The 15,947-nt window shown below is 61.1% G+C and overlaps 1 protein-coding gene across 2 annotated transcripts; it reads left to right on the top strand.

Annotated features, from left to right (window-relative positions):
- Positions 1-443: 443 nt before the first annotated feature.
- SNTA1 (syntrophin alpha 1) lies at positions 444-13,441 on the top strand. Of its 2 annotated transcripts, none has more exons than XM_084271359.1 (8): positions 444-742; positions 3,217-3,402; positions 10,263-10,461; positions 10,554-10,761; positions 10,829-10,959; positions 11,713-11,909; positions 12,020-12,207; positions 12,491-13,441. In XM_084271359.1, the coding sequence occupies exons 1-8, from the start codon at positions 463-465 to the stop codon at positions 12,581-12,583; spliced, it is 1,482 nt and encodes a 493-aa protein (XP_084127485.1). In that variant the 5' UTR covers positions 444-462; the 3' UTR covers positions 12,584-13,441. The 2 variants fall into 2 exon arrangements, with proteins under 2 accessions (XP_084127485.1, XP_084127486.1); XM_084271360.1 differs by having other exon boundaries at positions 11,804-11,909.
- Positions 13,442-15,947: the final 2,506 nt, after the last annotated feature.

Below are 15,947 nucleotides of genomic sequence, written 5' to 3' on the forward strand. Positions count from 1 at the left end.
CCCTGGTACCGCTGGGCCCCCCACTAGCTGGCGTCCCGCCGCGGGGACGGTGACTTCGGGGAGGCTGTGGTTGCCGCGGGGGGCACACACACACTACGGGCTGAGCCAGTCGCCCCCAGCCCGGCTCCCGCTGCTCCTCCCACGACACAACCCGGCGCGGGGACCCCCCGGCACGTCCCACACCCGGGACCAGCCACGGCAGAGCGCCGGGGGCCTAAGTGCCCCCTCCTCACCGCGTCCCGGGCCACGGTGGGCAGCACCGGCGGGCAGCGGGGACCCGGGTGTGTCCCAACCTCCCCCCAGCCCTGCCCCATCCCGGGCCGGAGCGGGCAGTCCCCGGGGATGCGGGTCCCGCCCCCCACGCCCCATCCCAGGCCGGAGCAGGGAGCCCCCGGCGGGGCGGTGCGCGGGGCGCGGAGCGGGGCGGTGGGAGCGGCGGGGGCGGCGCGGCAGGCGCGGAAGATGGCGGCGGGCAGGCGCGCCCCGCGCACCGGGCTGCTGGAGCTGCGCGGCCCCGGCGGGCAGTGGCTCCGCGTCCTCCTCACCCTGGCCGAGGACGTGCTGGGGGTGAGCCCGGCCGACGGTCCCGGTCCCGGTCCCGCTGCCGGCCCCGGTGAGGTACCGGCGGCGCAGCTGAACGGCGGCGAACCGGGCTCCGCCGTGCCCGAGGCGCTCGCCAACATCAGGCGCACGGTGCGCGTCGTGAAGCAGGACGTGGGGGGGCTCGGCATCAGCATCAAAGGTGAGGGTCGGGGCCGTGGGGGGTGGATGTGTCCGGGCACCGGGACCGGGCACCGGGACCGGGCACCGGGACCTGTTGCTGCCTCTTCCCGGCCGCTCGCTCCCCTGCTCGGCATCACACCCCGCGGGGGGAGCGGAGCTGGGGCTGGGGGCTTCGCACCCCTCGGCACTGCGCTGGCGCGGGGCAGTGAGGGGCCAGCACAGACAGCCCGGGGAGAAGCGGGCTTTGGGGTGCAGCAGTGACCGGCAAGCGCCGAGCACCGGCCGGAGCGTAGAGGGGGGTCTCCGGTGTTTGGGAGCCGGACCCCCACTGTCCCTCCCGCTGCGCTCAGGGGCAGGGTGCCGTCTCCTGAGGCAGGTGGGACGCGCAGGGAACCCGGTTACACAAAAGCTGCCCTTTTGCATCCAAAGCGGGGCTCAGCCGGCGAGCCCTTGTCCCCTCCCAGCCCCCCTCCCCGTGCCAAGAATGTCCCTGTTAAAGCGTTGGCAAAACCAAGCGATCCCAAACCCCTCGAAGACCTCCGGGCGTGGAGAGCTGGGGCGCTGAACCCTCATTCCCGAGCCGGGAGATGCCCGCTCCCGGGGAGCTGGGCAGCGGGAAGCCTCGCTGTTCCCATCCCTGTTTTCCTTCCCGAGTGGGATTTGCCTGAACTTCAGGCTGGAAACTTCCCGGGGAAGGGATGGCGCTTCTGCCTGCCTTTGCCTGTCACGCAGCTCTGCCTGAGCTGGGAACTCCGTGAAAGGAGGATTAGACAGGCAGCAAGCAGGCAGGCAAAGGGCCATCGCCGTGCTTGGGCAAGGGGCTCTGTGACTCCGTGTGCTGGCAGGGCAGGGGGTCCATAACTCCGTGTGCGGGCAGGGTAGGGGGTCTGTAACCCAGTGTGCCGGGAGGGCAGGGGGTCCGTGACTCCATGGGCGGGCAGGACAGGCAGCGGCGGCCACGCTCTGGCCTCCTGACGTGGCTTCTCCTCCCAGCTCGGAGGGGACGTGGCCACAGCCTCTGGCTCCCTCTGGAAGTAGGAAGATTTTGGCTTGTGGATGTCCGGGCGCTGGGACTGGATCGAAACGGTGCCGCTGGCTGTGTCGGCAGGGTGCCCAAGCCTGCCAGTCCTTTTTGGGAAGCATAAAACCCCCTTCAGAACACCCCCTTGGCTGCCAAGTTACCGCTCGCTCCGGGGCTCTCCCAGCAAAGGAGGAACGTCACTGGGTTCAATTAGAACTTGATTTTGGCAGGGCTGTATGCGGAAACCGGGCAGTCACCGTCCGAACTGGGAGCTGGGAGCTGTTAGAGGTGGGGGGATGGCCCTGCCCGTGCCACCGCTGCTGCTGGCGGGGAGCATCGCTCCTCGGATGCTGAGACTTCCCCATTAAAACCCGTGCCAGCTGCGCTTCTCCCAGCAGTGCTGCACCCCAGCCTGGGGTGTGGGTGAGGTGTCCTCCTTCGGGTGCGACAGCGGGACAGGCACCGTAGCTGCTGGGCTGGCCTTCCCGTGGCTGGCCGGACAGCACGGAGCCGAGCTGCCGGAGGCTCTTGGGCCCTGGCATGGGCTCTTGGTGCAGACAGATCTGGCAGGGAGCCGCTGCCGTAAGGACGGGCTCAGCAGCTCGGAGCAGCCCCCGCGGGGGCCTCTGACAGCTGATAGCCAGAGCCCTCCGAGGGGCTCAGACCGTGTCTGAGCAAGGAGATGCCTGTGGCCCTGGCTCAGAGCAGCTCTGGGGTGGTGGGTGGTGGCACAGGCTGGGCTCTGCATCTTCCCCCAGGACCAGAGATCATCTCTTGGAGGCTCCTCAGGACAGGCTGGTGTGGGGCACGTCAGGGGCTATTGATCCCCAGCTGCTCCTGCCCGGGCTGGGGCTTGGCAGTAGCTGCTGCACCCCTGCTCCCTGGCACGCCTGCGGCATTGCTGCTCAGATCTCCCTGCGGGTTCAAAAGTTAACGTGCAAATTGATCTCCCCAAGCTGCCGGGAGGTCTGAATAGCATCCTGTTAGGCAGGAGAACGGGGAGCAGCAGGTAAAAGAGGCTCCTGCGAGGAGAGGAGCAGGCGGATTGGTTCCCTTCTCCCTGGCTCTTTTGCCTCTCCAAAAAACGTTCAGCTGCCTGATCTGTTCGGATCATGAAGTCCTCAGAGATCGTCGCTCTGCACACACAATTAATAATGCAAATAACGACACACTTTCCTGCCAGGATCGATGGGGAGGTGGTCAGGGTACGTGTTCGTTCTGCTCCATCTGCGACCGTTCGCAGCAGCTTTGGAACAGTCTGTAAAGCCTGGTGGTGTTTTGGTTACTGAGGTTGTTATGAGGGTGCCATGGGCATCTGAGGAAATGGGGCAGCAGGATGTCCTGGCACAGCTGAGCACTGGGAGGAGGGCTCAGCCTCGCTGAGACTGTCTGGTACCTAAGCATCCCCCTCCCCACAAGCTCCTCCATGTGCTCCAACAGCCACAAACACATCCTTTCTCTTCTCTTTCAAGGTGGCCGAGAGAATAAAATGCCCATCTTGATCTCCAAGATATTTAAGGGGCTGGCAGCGGATCAGACCGAGGCGCTGTACGTGGGGGATGCCATCCTCTCCGTCAACGGGACCGACCTGTCCGAGGCGACGCATGACGAGGCAGTGCAGGCGCTGAAGAAGACAGGCAAAGAGGTGGTCTTGGAAGGTAGGAGATGAGGAGGTGAGGGGGGACAAGGGTTCTCCTGCTTCTGGGGGACCGATCCCCATTTTTCCTGGCAATGTGCTGGGAGCATGTGGGTGGCACATCATCTGCATGCACATTTGCATACCCTTTCAAATGGAAAACAACATGTGCAGCCTGGTTTAACGGCTCATCCAGAGAGCTAGAGGTAACTGCTGGGATCTCCCTCCAGAGAGGGAGAAGCTTGTGCCACTGCTCCATGCCCAGTGGGACCACGGGCAGGCAGTAACAGGAGGCGTGGGATGGGTTTATGGGGTTTGTGACCATCATGCCCTGAGGTTCCTGCAGCCATGGAAAACTTTCTGCTCTTCCTGTGATTTTCATTTAGACCCACACCCTGGGCTAGAGCAGGGCTGTGTGGCTCTGCAGGCTTACACCGCTTGGGATGGGGTCACTGGCACGCTGCTCCTTGCTGGGGTAGGTTTTGGGCAGGCAGGAGGAGCAGGATGCTGGGTCAGCTCAGGAGTGCAGCCACAGGAGGGGCCTCCCAGGGGGTGTCTGATAGCTGAACCCCAATGGTGCTGCTCCCCGAGATGTGACAGTTGAGGCTACAGACATCCCCGGGATGTCGCAGCCTTCTTCAGCCCAGGGGAGACTGAAGCTGGTTCTTTTGGGAATGGGCTCTCTCTTAGTACTGGTTGGCCAGTCCCTGGCATCTCCCTACCCCGTGGGGGCTGTCAGGCTGCGGGAGCCCCTGGAGCCCTGCTTGGGGAGTGGGGGCAGGCTGCTGGGTTGGGACCATGGGAGGAGGGACACATTACATCTGTCTGTGCTTGCCCACCCTCTGGCAGCTTGGCTGGGCAGGGGCGACCACCCAGGCTCCATCCCTGAGGATGGGACCCTTCCCTCTCCAGCCACCCCCGCTGACAGGGGGCACCGCAGACCCTTCCTGGGGCAGCTGTCCTACTGCACATCCCTAGGAGAGGATTTATGTGGGGGCAGCATGCTGGACTCTGCTCAGAAAAGAAGATTTGTGTGTTTTCTGCAGCCAGCAACCACCGTGGCCCTTGCTTTCCTGCACCTTCCCAGATTGTCTCAGCTCCAGATTTTCATTTTTAGCTTCGCTCAGCCCTTTCTGCTGTGGGTTCCTCCTCTCCTGGGAGCCGCAGGACCACGGTTCAGCCGGAGGAATGTGCTGCTCTGCACAGCTGCTGGGAGCAGAGAGGGTTGGTGGTGGGGTTGCTTTTCTTTTCCTTTTTTTTTTTTTTTTTTTTTGACCAAAGAGAAACACAAGAGCCTCTTTCTCTGGGAGGCTGCAGAATTCCTCCCCGTAGCTGCTGTTCTCGGACCACCCTCTCCCTGTTATTTCCTTTTCATCCTTTACTTTGGCGTGGGTTTCCTTTCTGCGGGAGGTGGAGATGAGCTGCCCTTTCTGTAGAGAACAACTTCTCTCCCTGGACCTCCTCCTCCTCCATCCCCTTGGGGACTCAGCCAGGTTGTCCTCCCCGGAGGCAGCCGCAGGCAGAGCCTTTGCTGTAGCTCAGGTATGACCTGCTGGGCTTCTTAATTAATTAAAACTCCCAGGGAGGACCCCTGGGAGGAGAGTGGGGCTGGGCTGGTTCCCACCATGACGTGCTGGAGGCCTTGTGATCAGTTTGTAGCTGCTGCTGTCGGTCTCTGGCAGTGAGGGGCGTCGTGGGGCAGGGGTCTTCCCTGCTTGGTGTCACGTACACACACTGTGTGTCTCCCCTTCCCACCATGTTGGGATGGCTGGCGCTGGACAGCCCTGCCCAAGGAGGATGGCAGGGCTGGCACCGTGTGGCAGTCCCAGTCGGGGTGTCCTGCTTCGGGACACGGTGTCCCCTGCCTTATCCCTGTCACCCCGATGGCTCTCCTGGAGCTGGCCTGCCCTGGGGAGAGGTGGCAGTGCTGAGGGGCACAGGGGGCCCTCATAGGTGGCAAAGGGGGGCTTCCCTACTCCCTTCTGCTGCGGGCTTGCTCCAGGGCTGGGTGAAAAGCCCACCATAGCCTTAACCTCGAGCAGGCGCTGTCCCAGGCCATGCTGACTTCCTTTATGGTTCCTGCATCTGTGGGTCGGGATGGTGACTTGTGGTGAGACTGTCTGAAATGGCAGAGCTGGGAGGTGACATGATTTAACCCACACATGAGCAGTGGCTCCACGGGCCTGATCTCACCCCCAGCTTGGCTTCTGGCTCATGGGTGTCCTTGCTGGCCGGGCGTGAGGACACACAGATACCTCTCGGGGTGTCCTGCCAAGGTTTTATTTTGGATGTGCCAAGCTGCTCTCTTGATACTTGCAGGAGGAGTTTGACTATATTTATATTACATTGTTATTTTGGGAGGAGATGCTCTCCCTTACCTTATTTTTCCCTCTTCCCCTCTCCCCCTCTCTCCACTGCTTGGTATCCAGAGAGCATCCTCAGCAGAGGAAGGGCTGGTACATGTCCTTCCACCCACCCCGGGAGGGGCTTTGGTGCCAGGAGCGATTGTCCTGCTGAGCCCCCTGTGATGTACTGGCACTGGGAGTTAACTGGGGCAGCAGTGGGCATCTCATTCCATGGCAGTGGGGGCTCTGCATCTGCACTACAGCTCCTGGGGCTGTCACAGCTCTCCAGGACTTGGCACAAAGTTACAGCTTGGAAGCTTGAAGTTCAGCAAAGCTGAGGGATACCAGGAGCCTGCGGCGCTGGGGATGCTCAGCTCTGGTGGGCTGGTTGTCCTACCCATGGGAAGCCCAGGCAGTCGCAGGGGGTGGAGATGTGTGTGGTGTGAAATGTGAAATGCCCAGAAAACTTAGGTGCCCCTGGGGTAAATAACACACGACACAGAGAGGAAAGGGGTTTGGGTGGAGGCGGGTGGCAGCAGCTGGGGTTTGTGGTGGTTCCCGGTCACCACCAGCCTTCTGCTCAGGAGAGAAAGCCCTGAGGTGGTCCCCAGCCCTCTGTGGGACACTGAAGTGAATGTCCTCTGGCAGATGTGACAGTCCTTTCCAGCAGCTGGATTTGCCCTTGACAGTGTTCTGTGTGCTCTGTGGTTTTGGTGTGGGAACAAACCCAAGCAGAAACGGAGGCTTTGGACCTGCCCTGGGGATGATGTGGAGAGGCAGTGGGTGTCCACGTCCTCCCACCTTCTCCACACCTTGCTACCCTTAGGCTTTGCTTTCCCTGGCGAGTTTTCTGGGCACATGTCTCCTCCCATGGAAGCTGAGAGACTTGTCCCACCATCTCCCTGGGGTCACTCAGCCTGTGGGTCACTGCTGGCCATACAGCACAGGAGAAAGTTCCTTAGCAAAGTGCTGGGGCACAGCATGTGGCACAGGGTGCTGGGACAGGGTCTTGGGGCAGGAATCACAGACTCACGGAATTGTAGGGGTTGGAAGGGACCTCAAGAGCTCATCGGGTCCAACCCCCTGGCACAGCAGGGTCCCTAGGACAGGTCACACAGGTCGGCATCCAGACGGGGCTGGAATATCACCAGAGAAGGAGACACCCCCTGGGCAGCCTGTCCCAGGAGGGACAGCAGTGGTACCTCCACCCTGCAGCGTCCCATGGTGTCTTCCTCCCTGGGGTGGAAGGGTTTGGGCCAAGGCAGCAGAGACCATCAGCTGCTGTCTTGTGCTTGGAGCCAGGGATGCTGGACGGGGCAGCCTCTGCAGTGGGCATTTCGGAAGCATGTCACAGTGTCAGCTTGATGGTTATGGGTCATTTCAGGGTGTCTCCTTGGGGTGTGTGTTTGCTCACCCTGCTGATTGAACATGTTAATTCTGTGTCTCCTAGTCCTGAGGCAGAGGGAGACCATCTGGGGACGGGCTTAGTGTCTCCTTAGGGCCAGCGCTGGATCTCCAGGACCTCTCTGGAAGCCTGCCTGGCATGATGGCTACCAGCACAGTTGGACTTTTCTGACAGGCTGTGCTAGCAAGCTTCTGGAAAGCTCTTGGCAGCTCAAACAGCAGGACCCATTCTACCCCTGACTGGCAATGCTGTGCTAAACCTCTCTCCGTTGCATCCATGCCATGGTCGCCAGGATGAAGCAGAGTGTGCCAGCATGGGGCTGGTGGCCCAGGCAGTGGGTGATGCCCTGGAGCCCACTGCTGGGTGTCCCTGCGGCTGGGGCTGACTTCCTGCCTGGAGGAAGGTTTTTGGCTCCTTGGCAAAGCTCTCCGGGCTCAGGAGCTTGGCTTTGGGCCATGCTGAGCCATGAGCATGTGTGTGGGGCAGGTCGTGGTAACTCGGGGTCGAGGGCACAGCGGTGCTTGGTTTGGGCTCATTTCCCAGCCGTGGGAGGGATGGGCTGGCAGAGCAGGAGGGTCTGCTGCCCAAGAAGTAAACCCAGGGAGTTTTGATGGTTTTGCCCCTTTCTGGAGGAGGGAAACACCCTACTGTAGCAGAGACCAAGCAGGGCAGGCCTCAGGTGTTGGGTTGGACACGTCCCCAGCACAACTCGCTGTAGAATTCAGGGTGCCCACAATGCTCCAGCGATGCCACAAACAGCTGCTCACATGTGGCCTCCCCAGAGACTTCTGCTGTTTCCCCAAAACCTGAAATAAAGTGTTACTCAGTGCAGAACCCTGAGGGGCTCTTTGTCCCCCCTCCTTGATGCCAGAGAGGCCCAGTGGGACAGGCCATCTCCCCGGGGAGCAGTGGGACCGGGAGGACTCCTTGCTGCTGGCTGATCCCTGGTGGGGTGTGAGCCAGCTGGGAGCCCCAGCCCAGCCAGGGTTCTGGTTTTAAAAAGCACCGAAACCCCAGCAGAAGAGTTATGGTTGCCAGCACCAGAGGTGATGCTCAATATGGTCAGCTGTTCTCTTTCATGAGATGGGTGTAATTAATGGATCCATTCAATGCCAGGCAAGTCTGTGCAGTGAAGGGACCGGCAGAAGTGTGACTGCAGCACCTGTGCCAGGAAAGCTTCATGGCTTCAGTTGGGCTTCTCTGGGCTGCCTGCTACTCTCCTCAGGGGAGGTGGCAACTCCCATGGGATGCTTGCCCAGCAGCTTCCTGGGGGGGGCATCACAGCCCCACTCCCCTCCCAACCCCACCCCATTGTGTCCTGGCTCCCTGCACTGGCTCAGGACCCTGCTGTGCTGTGGGAACCGGTGTTGGTGCTTCATCACCAGCCGTGAATCTGCCTTAAATCCACATGCCAGAGAGGCACTTGCACCCCTGTCCTGGGCCGGGCAGCGTTCCTCTCCTCTGCTCCGTCGGGACGTGACCCCACCACCGCTCAGCGAACGCTGGTGACGTCCTCCGCGTGCCCGGGGAGCCAGGGGCTGGCGCGGGGACGCTGCTCGGGTTTCAGCGGCTGAAGGGTGTCTTTCTGAACTCCAATTAGTTCCCAGGCACCGGGATAATGGCTGGTCCCCGCTGCCAAGATCCATGACTCGGGGTGACATCCAGCCCGGCTCAGATGCCTGCGGGAGCGCGGCGGCTATTTATAACGGGAGGCGCAGGGCACGAGGCCGGTGGCCCCACGCCGCCCCCTCGGCCCCGGCCGCCGCGCGGGTAACCCAACCCACGTGCCGCAGCGGCGTCGCAGCCATTTATAGCCACGTCCTGCTGGGTCCGGGCAGAGCGGGGCACCCTGCGGGGCTCTGCTTCCCCGCCGTGCCCCGCCGCTGCTCCCAATGGGGTCTGGGGACTTGGAGGTTTTGGGATAGGAAGGAAGGGGGAGATGGGGGTGGTGGGCGGGTGGAGGGTGGGGTTGATAACGCTCTGAGCGCGGGGTCTCTTCTGGTGGTGAAAGGATGTTTTTACTGGTGCAAAATGAGGCTGCAGTGGCTTTGCTGCAGCGATGGTCCACCAACCAACCACCTAGCATCGGCTGCAAAGCCAAGCTCATGTCCTCTCTCCTGCCAGCCACACTGCTGACTTGGAGCTGGAGTGGAACCAGCGGTGACAGCTGGAGACGTGGCAGCAGGCACGTGTCCATCCCGTGGTCCTTTCCCCAAGGGCCACCGAAGGGCAGCCCTTCCCAGAGCCACCACCCTGTCCCATGCTGTCCCCTTCCCAAGAGCGACCACCCTGTCCCGTGCTGTCCCCAGGGTGAGGCTGTGACTGGTCCCGCTGGGCTGTGGCGTGTGGGGCATTCCCCCCACCCCGCTCAGCCCAAGCTTTTTGGCTGGTGCTGCCGACCTGATATCCCAGGCATAGCTGTGGGACCCCACCAGTTCATGGTGCCTTTTATCTCCCCCTTCCCCTAAACCTCAGGAGCCAGCACGGCTCTGAGGGCCTGGGCTCCGGAGCCAGACTGGCTGGGGACCACAAGCTGGTTTCTAACTCACGGGGCAGGGCCATGCGAGCTGCAAGCGGGCGGTTCAGGGCTTTTCCTGGGGCCAAGCCATGGTATTTGAGAGCTGTTGTTCCCAATTGGCGGTGGGACCTGCTGTACCAGCACGGTTTGGACTGTGTAATTTTGGCCTGGGACTCCTGCCCATTCCCCGCCTCCCGCCTCCATGTGCTGCCCTGGGGACCCAACCAGACTTGGATCTGAGAGCTCATCTGGGTTAAAGGAAAGAAAAAAAGGAGGAAAGGACGTTTTTACCCCTCTGAGGGGTTCTTCAGGCTGGGATGGTGGGGCAGAGGCACTGGGGGGATGCTGGGTGTCATGTCACCCTCTGGTACAGCTTCTCCCACCAGTGCCCCTCCCTGAACCCATGGGGTGCTTAGCAGAGGTCCAGCTGCAGAACCCCGGGGTGGGGGATGGCTCCGGGGAGGTAGCAAGGAGGTACTAGCTCTGGTGCAGGGGTGTGCAAGGGGTATTAGGGGGGCCCAAAGGGTATTAGGGGGGCAGGTGGGTGCTGGTGGGCAGGATGAGGATGCCACAGGCCCTGCTGTGCCTTCAGCTGGGTGCTGCCTCTTTTCCAGTGAAGTACATGAAGGAGATCTCACCCTACTTCAAGAACTCCTCTGCGGGGGCAACAGTCAGCTGGGACCCCTCTCCTGCTGCCCTGCAGAAGCGGTCATCCCCCCTCCTCCCCGCTCGGGAGCTCCGGGAGGGCAGGACTGTGCCTCTGAAGATGTGCTACGTGTCCCGCAAGTGCCTCCCTGCCGACCCAGAGCACAGGTCAGGGCACGGTGCCGGGGAGCGGCACTGCCACCGCGGTGCCCCGGGGTGCTGAGAGCTGTTGGGGACCCGGTGGGACCTTGTCCCTGCAGGTACCTGGAGGTGTGTTCGGCGGACGGGCGCGTTGCCCTCTTCCTGCGGGCAAAGGATGAGGCCACGGCCCAGTCATGGCTCAGCGCCATCCAGGCCAACGCGGGCGCGCTGCTGCCCCGTGTGAAGGAGGAGCTGCGGGCCCAGCTGGCGGGCACCAACACCGTGACTGGACGGGACATCAAGCACGTGGGCTGGCTGACCGAGCAGGTACCCCAATGCCACTGCTGCCCCTCACCAACCTGCTGCCGGTGGCCCTGACCCCCTCCCCTTGCAGCTCCCCAGCGCCGGCACCAGGAACCTCTTGGCCGTCCTCACCGAGAAGGAGCTGCTGCTGTACGGCAGCCTGCCGCAGAGCCGCGACGCCCTGGGCAAGCCCGCGCACAGCTACCCCCTCATCGCTACCAGGTGGGGACCACCGGCCCAGCGCCCTCCTGCCCTGTGTGGGGCATGGGGTGCTGGCAAGTGACAGCGTGGTGGCAGGGGCTGGGGTCAGGGCAGAGCCCCAGAGGGGTGGCAGGGATGGGGGTGCTGGCAGGGATGGGGTCATGGTAGAGCCCCAAGGGGGTGGCGGGGATGGGGGTGCTGTCAGGGGCTGGGGTCAGGGCAGAGCTCCAGGGGGAGTGTCAGGGGCTGGGGGTGCTGGCAGGGATGGGGTGCTGGCTGGGAACAGGGCAGAGCCCCAGGGTTGTGGCAGGGGCTGGGGGTGGTGGCAGTGAGGGGATGCCGGTAGGGATGGGGTCAGGGCAGAGCCGGCAGCGTTGCCGGGCGGTGGCAGGGCCCGGGGGGGTGTCAGGGGTGTCCCTGGGCGGTGCGGGGTGTCAGTGCCGGGGGGCTCCCGGCGTGCGGAGGGGGAACTCCCGCGGTGCGGCCGCGGAAGGTGCTGGGTGTGCGGGGCTGCAGCGCCCCCTGCTGGCAGCACCGCGCCGCGCAGCCACCGCCGGGATGCGGGATGCGGGATGCGGGATGCGGGGCGGATCGGAGCGCGGTGCGGGGTACGGGGCTCCGTGCGGGGCGATGCTGAGGCGCAGTGCGGGGCGCGGAGCGGGGCGGTGGGTTGGCGCGGTGCGGGGTATGGGGCTCAGTGCGGGGCGGTGCTGGGGCGCGGTGCGGGGTACGGGGCTCGGTGCGGGGCGGTGCTGAGGCGCGGCGGTGCCGCAGGCTGGTGCACTCGGGGCCGGCCAAGGGCTCGGCGCTGTACGAGACGGAGCTGTCGTTCGCGCTGCGCACCGGGACCCGGCTGGGCGTGCAGACCCACCTCTTCAGCCTGGAGAGCCCCCGCGACCTGGCGCTCTGGACGCGGCTGCTGGTGGACGGTACCCACGGCGCGGCAGAGCTGGTGCAGGAGGTCTCGGCAGGTCAGCGGTTTGGGGGAGGGAAGGAGGGGGGTCAGGTGGAGTCCGGGCGGTGGGTTGGGGCGGGCAGCCGCCGTCTCACCCCTGTACCCCCTCCCGTTCCTGCCCCCCAGCCTGCACGTGGAAGGGGCAGGATTGCACCCTGTCCATCCACATCGACAAGGGCTTCACCATCGCCACCAGCGAGCCCGGGCTCGGCAGGACCATCCTGCTCCAGCAGCCCTTTGAGAAGCTGCAGATGTCCTCTGATGATGGCACCAAGATGCTCTACCTGGACTTTGGTGGCCCGGAGGGAGAGATTGTGAGTTGGCTTTAGCCTCTCTGCCCCCACCCACACTCCCACCGTCCCCAGGGTGGAGGAGAGAGGGGGAGCAGAGCCCCCACCCTGTGCTCATCACCATCCTGCCTGGCACGTGGGGGTGAGGCACGGCTCATCCACCCTGGCCATATGCAGCCCCTGCGGTACGCAGCCCTTCCCAGGGCTCCAGTGGGGTCTGGGGGGGCTCTGGGTGGTCCCCACAGAAAGCTGGCTGCTCCAGAATAGCCCTCCCCATCGCAAACACCCCTCTGTTCCTTTCTTACAGCAATTGGACCTTCACTCCTGCCCCAAAACCATCGTCTTCATCATCCACTCCTTCCTCTCGGCCAAGGTGACCCGGCTGGGGCTGCTGGCATGAGGAGGGAGCTGAGCACCAGGCAGAGCAGCCCCAGCCCCTCGACAGATCTATGCACCTCCCTCCAGGCCAAACCCAGCCCCAAGCCATCCCAAGGAGACCAGAGCCCCTGCAGAAGGGTCACGCCACCCCTGCCACGGAAAAGCACCATCCAGCTGGGAAAAACTACTCTGGGGTGTTTGGGGGCAGCGGTGGGATGAAATCCCCCTTGGATGGCAGCACCAGGACTTCTCCAGTCCCTCCTTCCTCTCCTTCTTCCCACACCGATGCTCAGTGGCGTCTGGAGAAGCCCAGTCAGGGCGGCCGCCCGGTCATCACCCCAGTGCCTTGTGAGATGCTATTTTCTGTACAAAGAACCCGTTTGTATCCATGTTTTATATTTATATCACCCAGGTAAAAATGCTGACATGGCACCAGCGCTTTGCCTGCCTGGCTTGGGCACCCCAGAGAGTCCCCAGGTCCTGCAGCACAAGGACATATGTCTGTCTGCCAGACAGACAACCCAAGGGCTGGAGCCTGGAGCCAGCTCCGTAGTGCTCGTGAGATGGGAACTGCTGACCAGCTCTTGTTTGCCAAATTTTTCCATATTGTTCCAAACGATGGGAACCACATTTCCCTGCCAGAGTCGGATGTTTCGTTTCATTTTGCTGGCTCCAGGGACACTTCATTTCTCGGTTTAGGAGGGAGGTTGTCCGGTGGCTGCTGGGAAGGAACTTCTTCTATGAACCAAAAGATTCTGCATGAAAAGGCCTTTTTTTCCTTTTTTTTTCCTTTTTTCTTTCTCTTTTTTTTCTTTTTTTTTTTTTTTCTTTTTTTGGGGGGGTCAAATAAACTTTGCAGATCCCACCCGGCGGGAGCCCAGATCTGTCTCCTGCTCTCACTTGGAGAAGTAGAGAATTGAGTTGTGGGTGATACCTGGCTGTGTCTGGGGGTGTTTTCTGCTGGGGGGGTGTTTGCTCAGAGGCTGTGGGATGTTGCTGTGAGCCAGTGGTGTGGGTCTGGGGGCGCTGGCAATACTTGGGGGGGGTGTGTGTCAGACTGGGACAAGAACTCTTCACAGAATCACAGGATTGTAGGGGTTGGAAGGGACCCCCAGAGCCCATGGGGTCCAACCCCATGCCAAAGCAGCTCCCTAGGACAGGTCACACAGGTCGGTGTCCAGACAGAGCTGGAATATCCCCAGAGAAGGAGACTCCACACCCCCTGGGCAGCCTGTCCCAGGGCTCCAGTCTTCTAGAGCATCTGATGCTGTGCTGGGCATGGCAGAGCCTGCTGAGGGGACATGCTGACACCTGCCTTGGCAGTTCCAGGGGGGTATAAAACCCCACACCTCACACTCAGTGCAGCACAGGGATGTTTCCACGCTTGGAAAAGTGTATTTTAATTTTTTTTTCAATTTCTCTGATAAAAAGCTGCTCAGCTGGGCAGCAGCTGAGGCTTTGAGTGGTCCCTTCATGTGCTACCCTTTAGTGGGGGTCTGAAGTCTCCCAGGAAAGGCATTAGCTGGGAAGGTGGCCAATGCTCAGGCTGAAGGCTCAATAATTAGCAGCAAAATAATATAAGTTTTAATGAGAAGTCCTGCATCCTGTTGCACTGTACAGGGTCATCCCTGGTGTGGGACTGATGAGAGTGGCGAGCTGCTGTCAGCACCACCCCAGGCTGGGCTGCAGAGCCCTGTTTGGGAGAGGATCCCAAATTCCCAGCTGGGCTGTGGGCCTGAGGTGCTGTCCCTTAAAGCAGAGGTGATGCTTGTAGGTGAGGAGTCTGTGAGCTGCAGGGTTTCCACTCCAGTTAGAGTGTATTTCCACACCCAATTAAGGATTTACCTAATAAAGATGAGCTAGTCCTTAAAAGAGGAGGGTGGGCATGCTTAGTGGGGCTGGGGGAAGGCTGCCCTCACTGTGCCAGCAAAGGGGAAGGTATTTGGGGGTGGGGGGCGACAACCCTGGGGCTGTTGCAGCCTTTGGGGTGCAGGGGGAGAAGCAGGGAACAAGCTGCAAAAAATGGAAGGAAAGCTGTAAAAACACAAAGCAACAAGGGGTGCATGGGGTTGGAGATTGGGGGGAGCATGGGAACAGCTTACCTGGTGTAAGGGAATAGTTCTTTGGGCGGGGGGGGGGGGGGGGGGGCAGAAGCACTCGGCTGCTCAGGTCTTGGTGGGACAGGGTGGTGGGGAGGAGCCCATGGGGGGTACAGCCCGTTCCTCCCCATGCAGAGCCCCAGGGCTGGCAGCAGTGAGGTTTTATGATGAACAAGGCCCTGCTGTTTATTGGACATAACTGCCAGATTTCCAGGAGACCCTGGAAAATGGATTTGGAAAAGAAAAAAAAAAGAAAAAAGAAAGAGAGACACCCCCCCCCCCCCACACACACACACACACTTTACTAACTGTTAAATCAATACAACAAGCAATTTAGAAACAGATGGTGTATTTTTCTATGATCAAAAGCATGCCTGCACAGGGAAACACATTATTACTGCCATTTACCTTCCTCTTCCTGCCCTACAGCCATTACTCTTTGGGGCTCATTCCAATAAAAGAGGGAATCACTCCCAATCCAGAGCAGATTCCCTATTAATTTTATAGACCACAAACTGCCTGGACTTTGCTGCATGGCTCAGGCAGACCGTCCCTCTCCGTGCCTGGGCTATGAAGGGAATGGCTGGGTCTGGAGATGGGGCTTTCTTTTCTTTGATTTCTTTCCATTTGATATTAGTGATGGGGACACACACACACACACCCCAACACACCTTTCCCCCATGTTTTTTATGGTGGGAGCTTTTTCCCCACCCATTTATTTTATGGTGGTTTCTCTACACCCTTCTGGCACCATCCTGTGCTGGATGGGACCCTCTTCCCACTGATGCTCTTGAAAAGGGGCCCATGAATAAGCCTTATTTTGCTGAGTGATGTCAGACCACCCAGAAAGTGGGGATAGAAGCTGCCACCCCACGAGGAGCTTGTGGCACCTGGCACCCTCTTCCTAAGTCCAGCAGCATCTTTGATTCCCACAAAGAGGTGGGAATTCAGAGAGGGAGCACCAGCATCCTGGGCATGCTGGTTATTTTCCAGGCTCGAGCTGAAGGGTTGAGGCCAGTGCTCATCAGAGACTCCCCCAAAGTTTTGGGGAAACAACACTGCCATGATTTCCTAAAGCTCCCAGTTTCCCTAAAACTCCCAATACCTGGAAACATCTGGTATGAACACTGGATTTCTCTTCCCAGGGAAAGTTTTGGGGTTGGCAGTGGGGAGTGTTTCCCAGTGCAGAGCAGCATCTGTAGGGAGCGATGAGCGTTCCTGCTTGGGACTGCACCACACTATTCCCTGGGGAGACATAACATCTCCTCAGGGTTTTATTCTGCCAGG

This window comes from Gallinula chloropus, assembly GCF_964237585.1.
Source record: "Gallinula chloropus genome assembly, chromosome: 16".
Classification (NCBI taxonomy): Eukaryota; Metazoa; Chordata; class Aves; order Gruiformes; family Rallidae; genus Gallinula; species Gallinula chloropus.

What these genes read in the sequence shown, in the direction of transcription:
- SNTA1 (XM_084271359.1), top strand. Translation starts at nt 463, where the DNA reads ATGGCGGCGGGCAGGCGCGCCCCGCGCACCGGGCTGCTGGAGCTGCGC. An exon ending in GCTCGGCATCAGCATCAAAG is followed by an intron (nt 743 to 3,216) that starts GTGAGGGTCGGG and finishes TTCTCTTTCAAG; the next exon opens with GTGGCCGAGAGAATAAAATG. An exon ending in CAAAGAGGTGGTCTTGGAAG is followed by an intron (nt 3,403 to 10,262) that starts GTAGGAGATGAG and finishes CCTCTTTTCCAG; the next exon opens with TGAAGTACATGAAGGAGATC.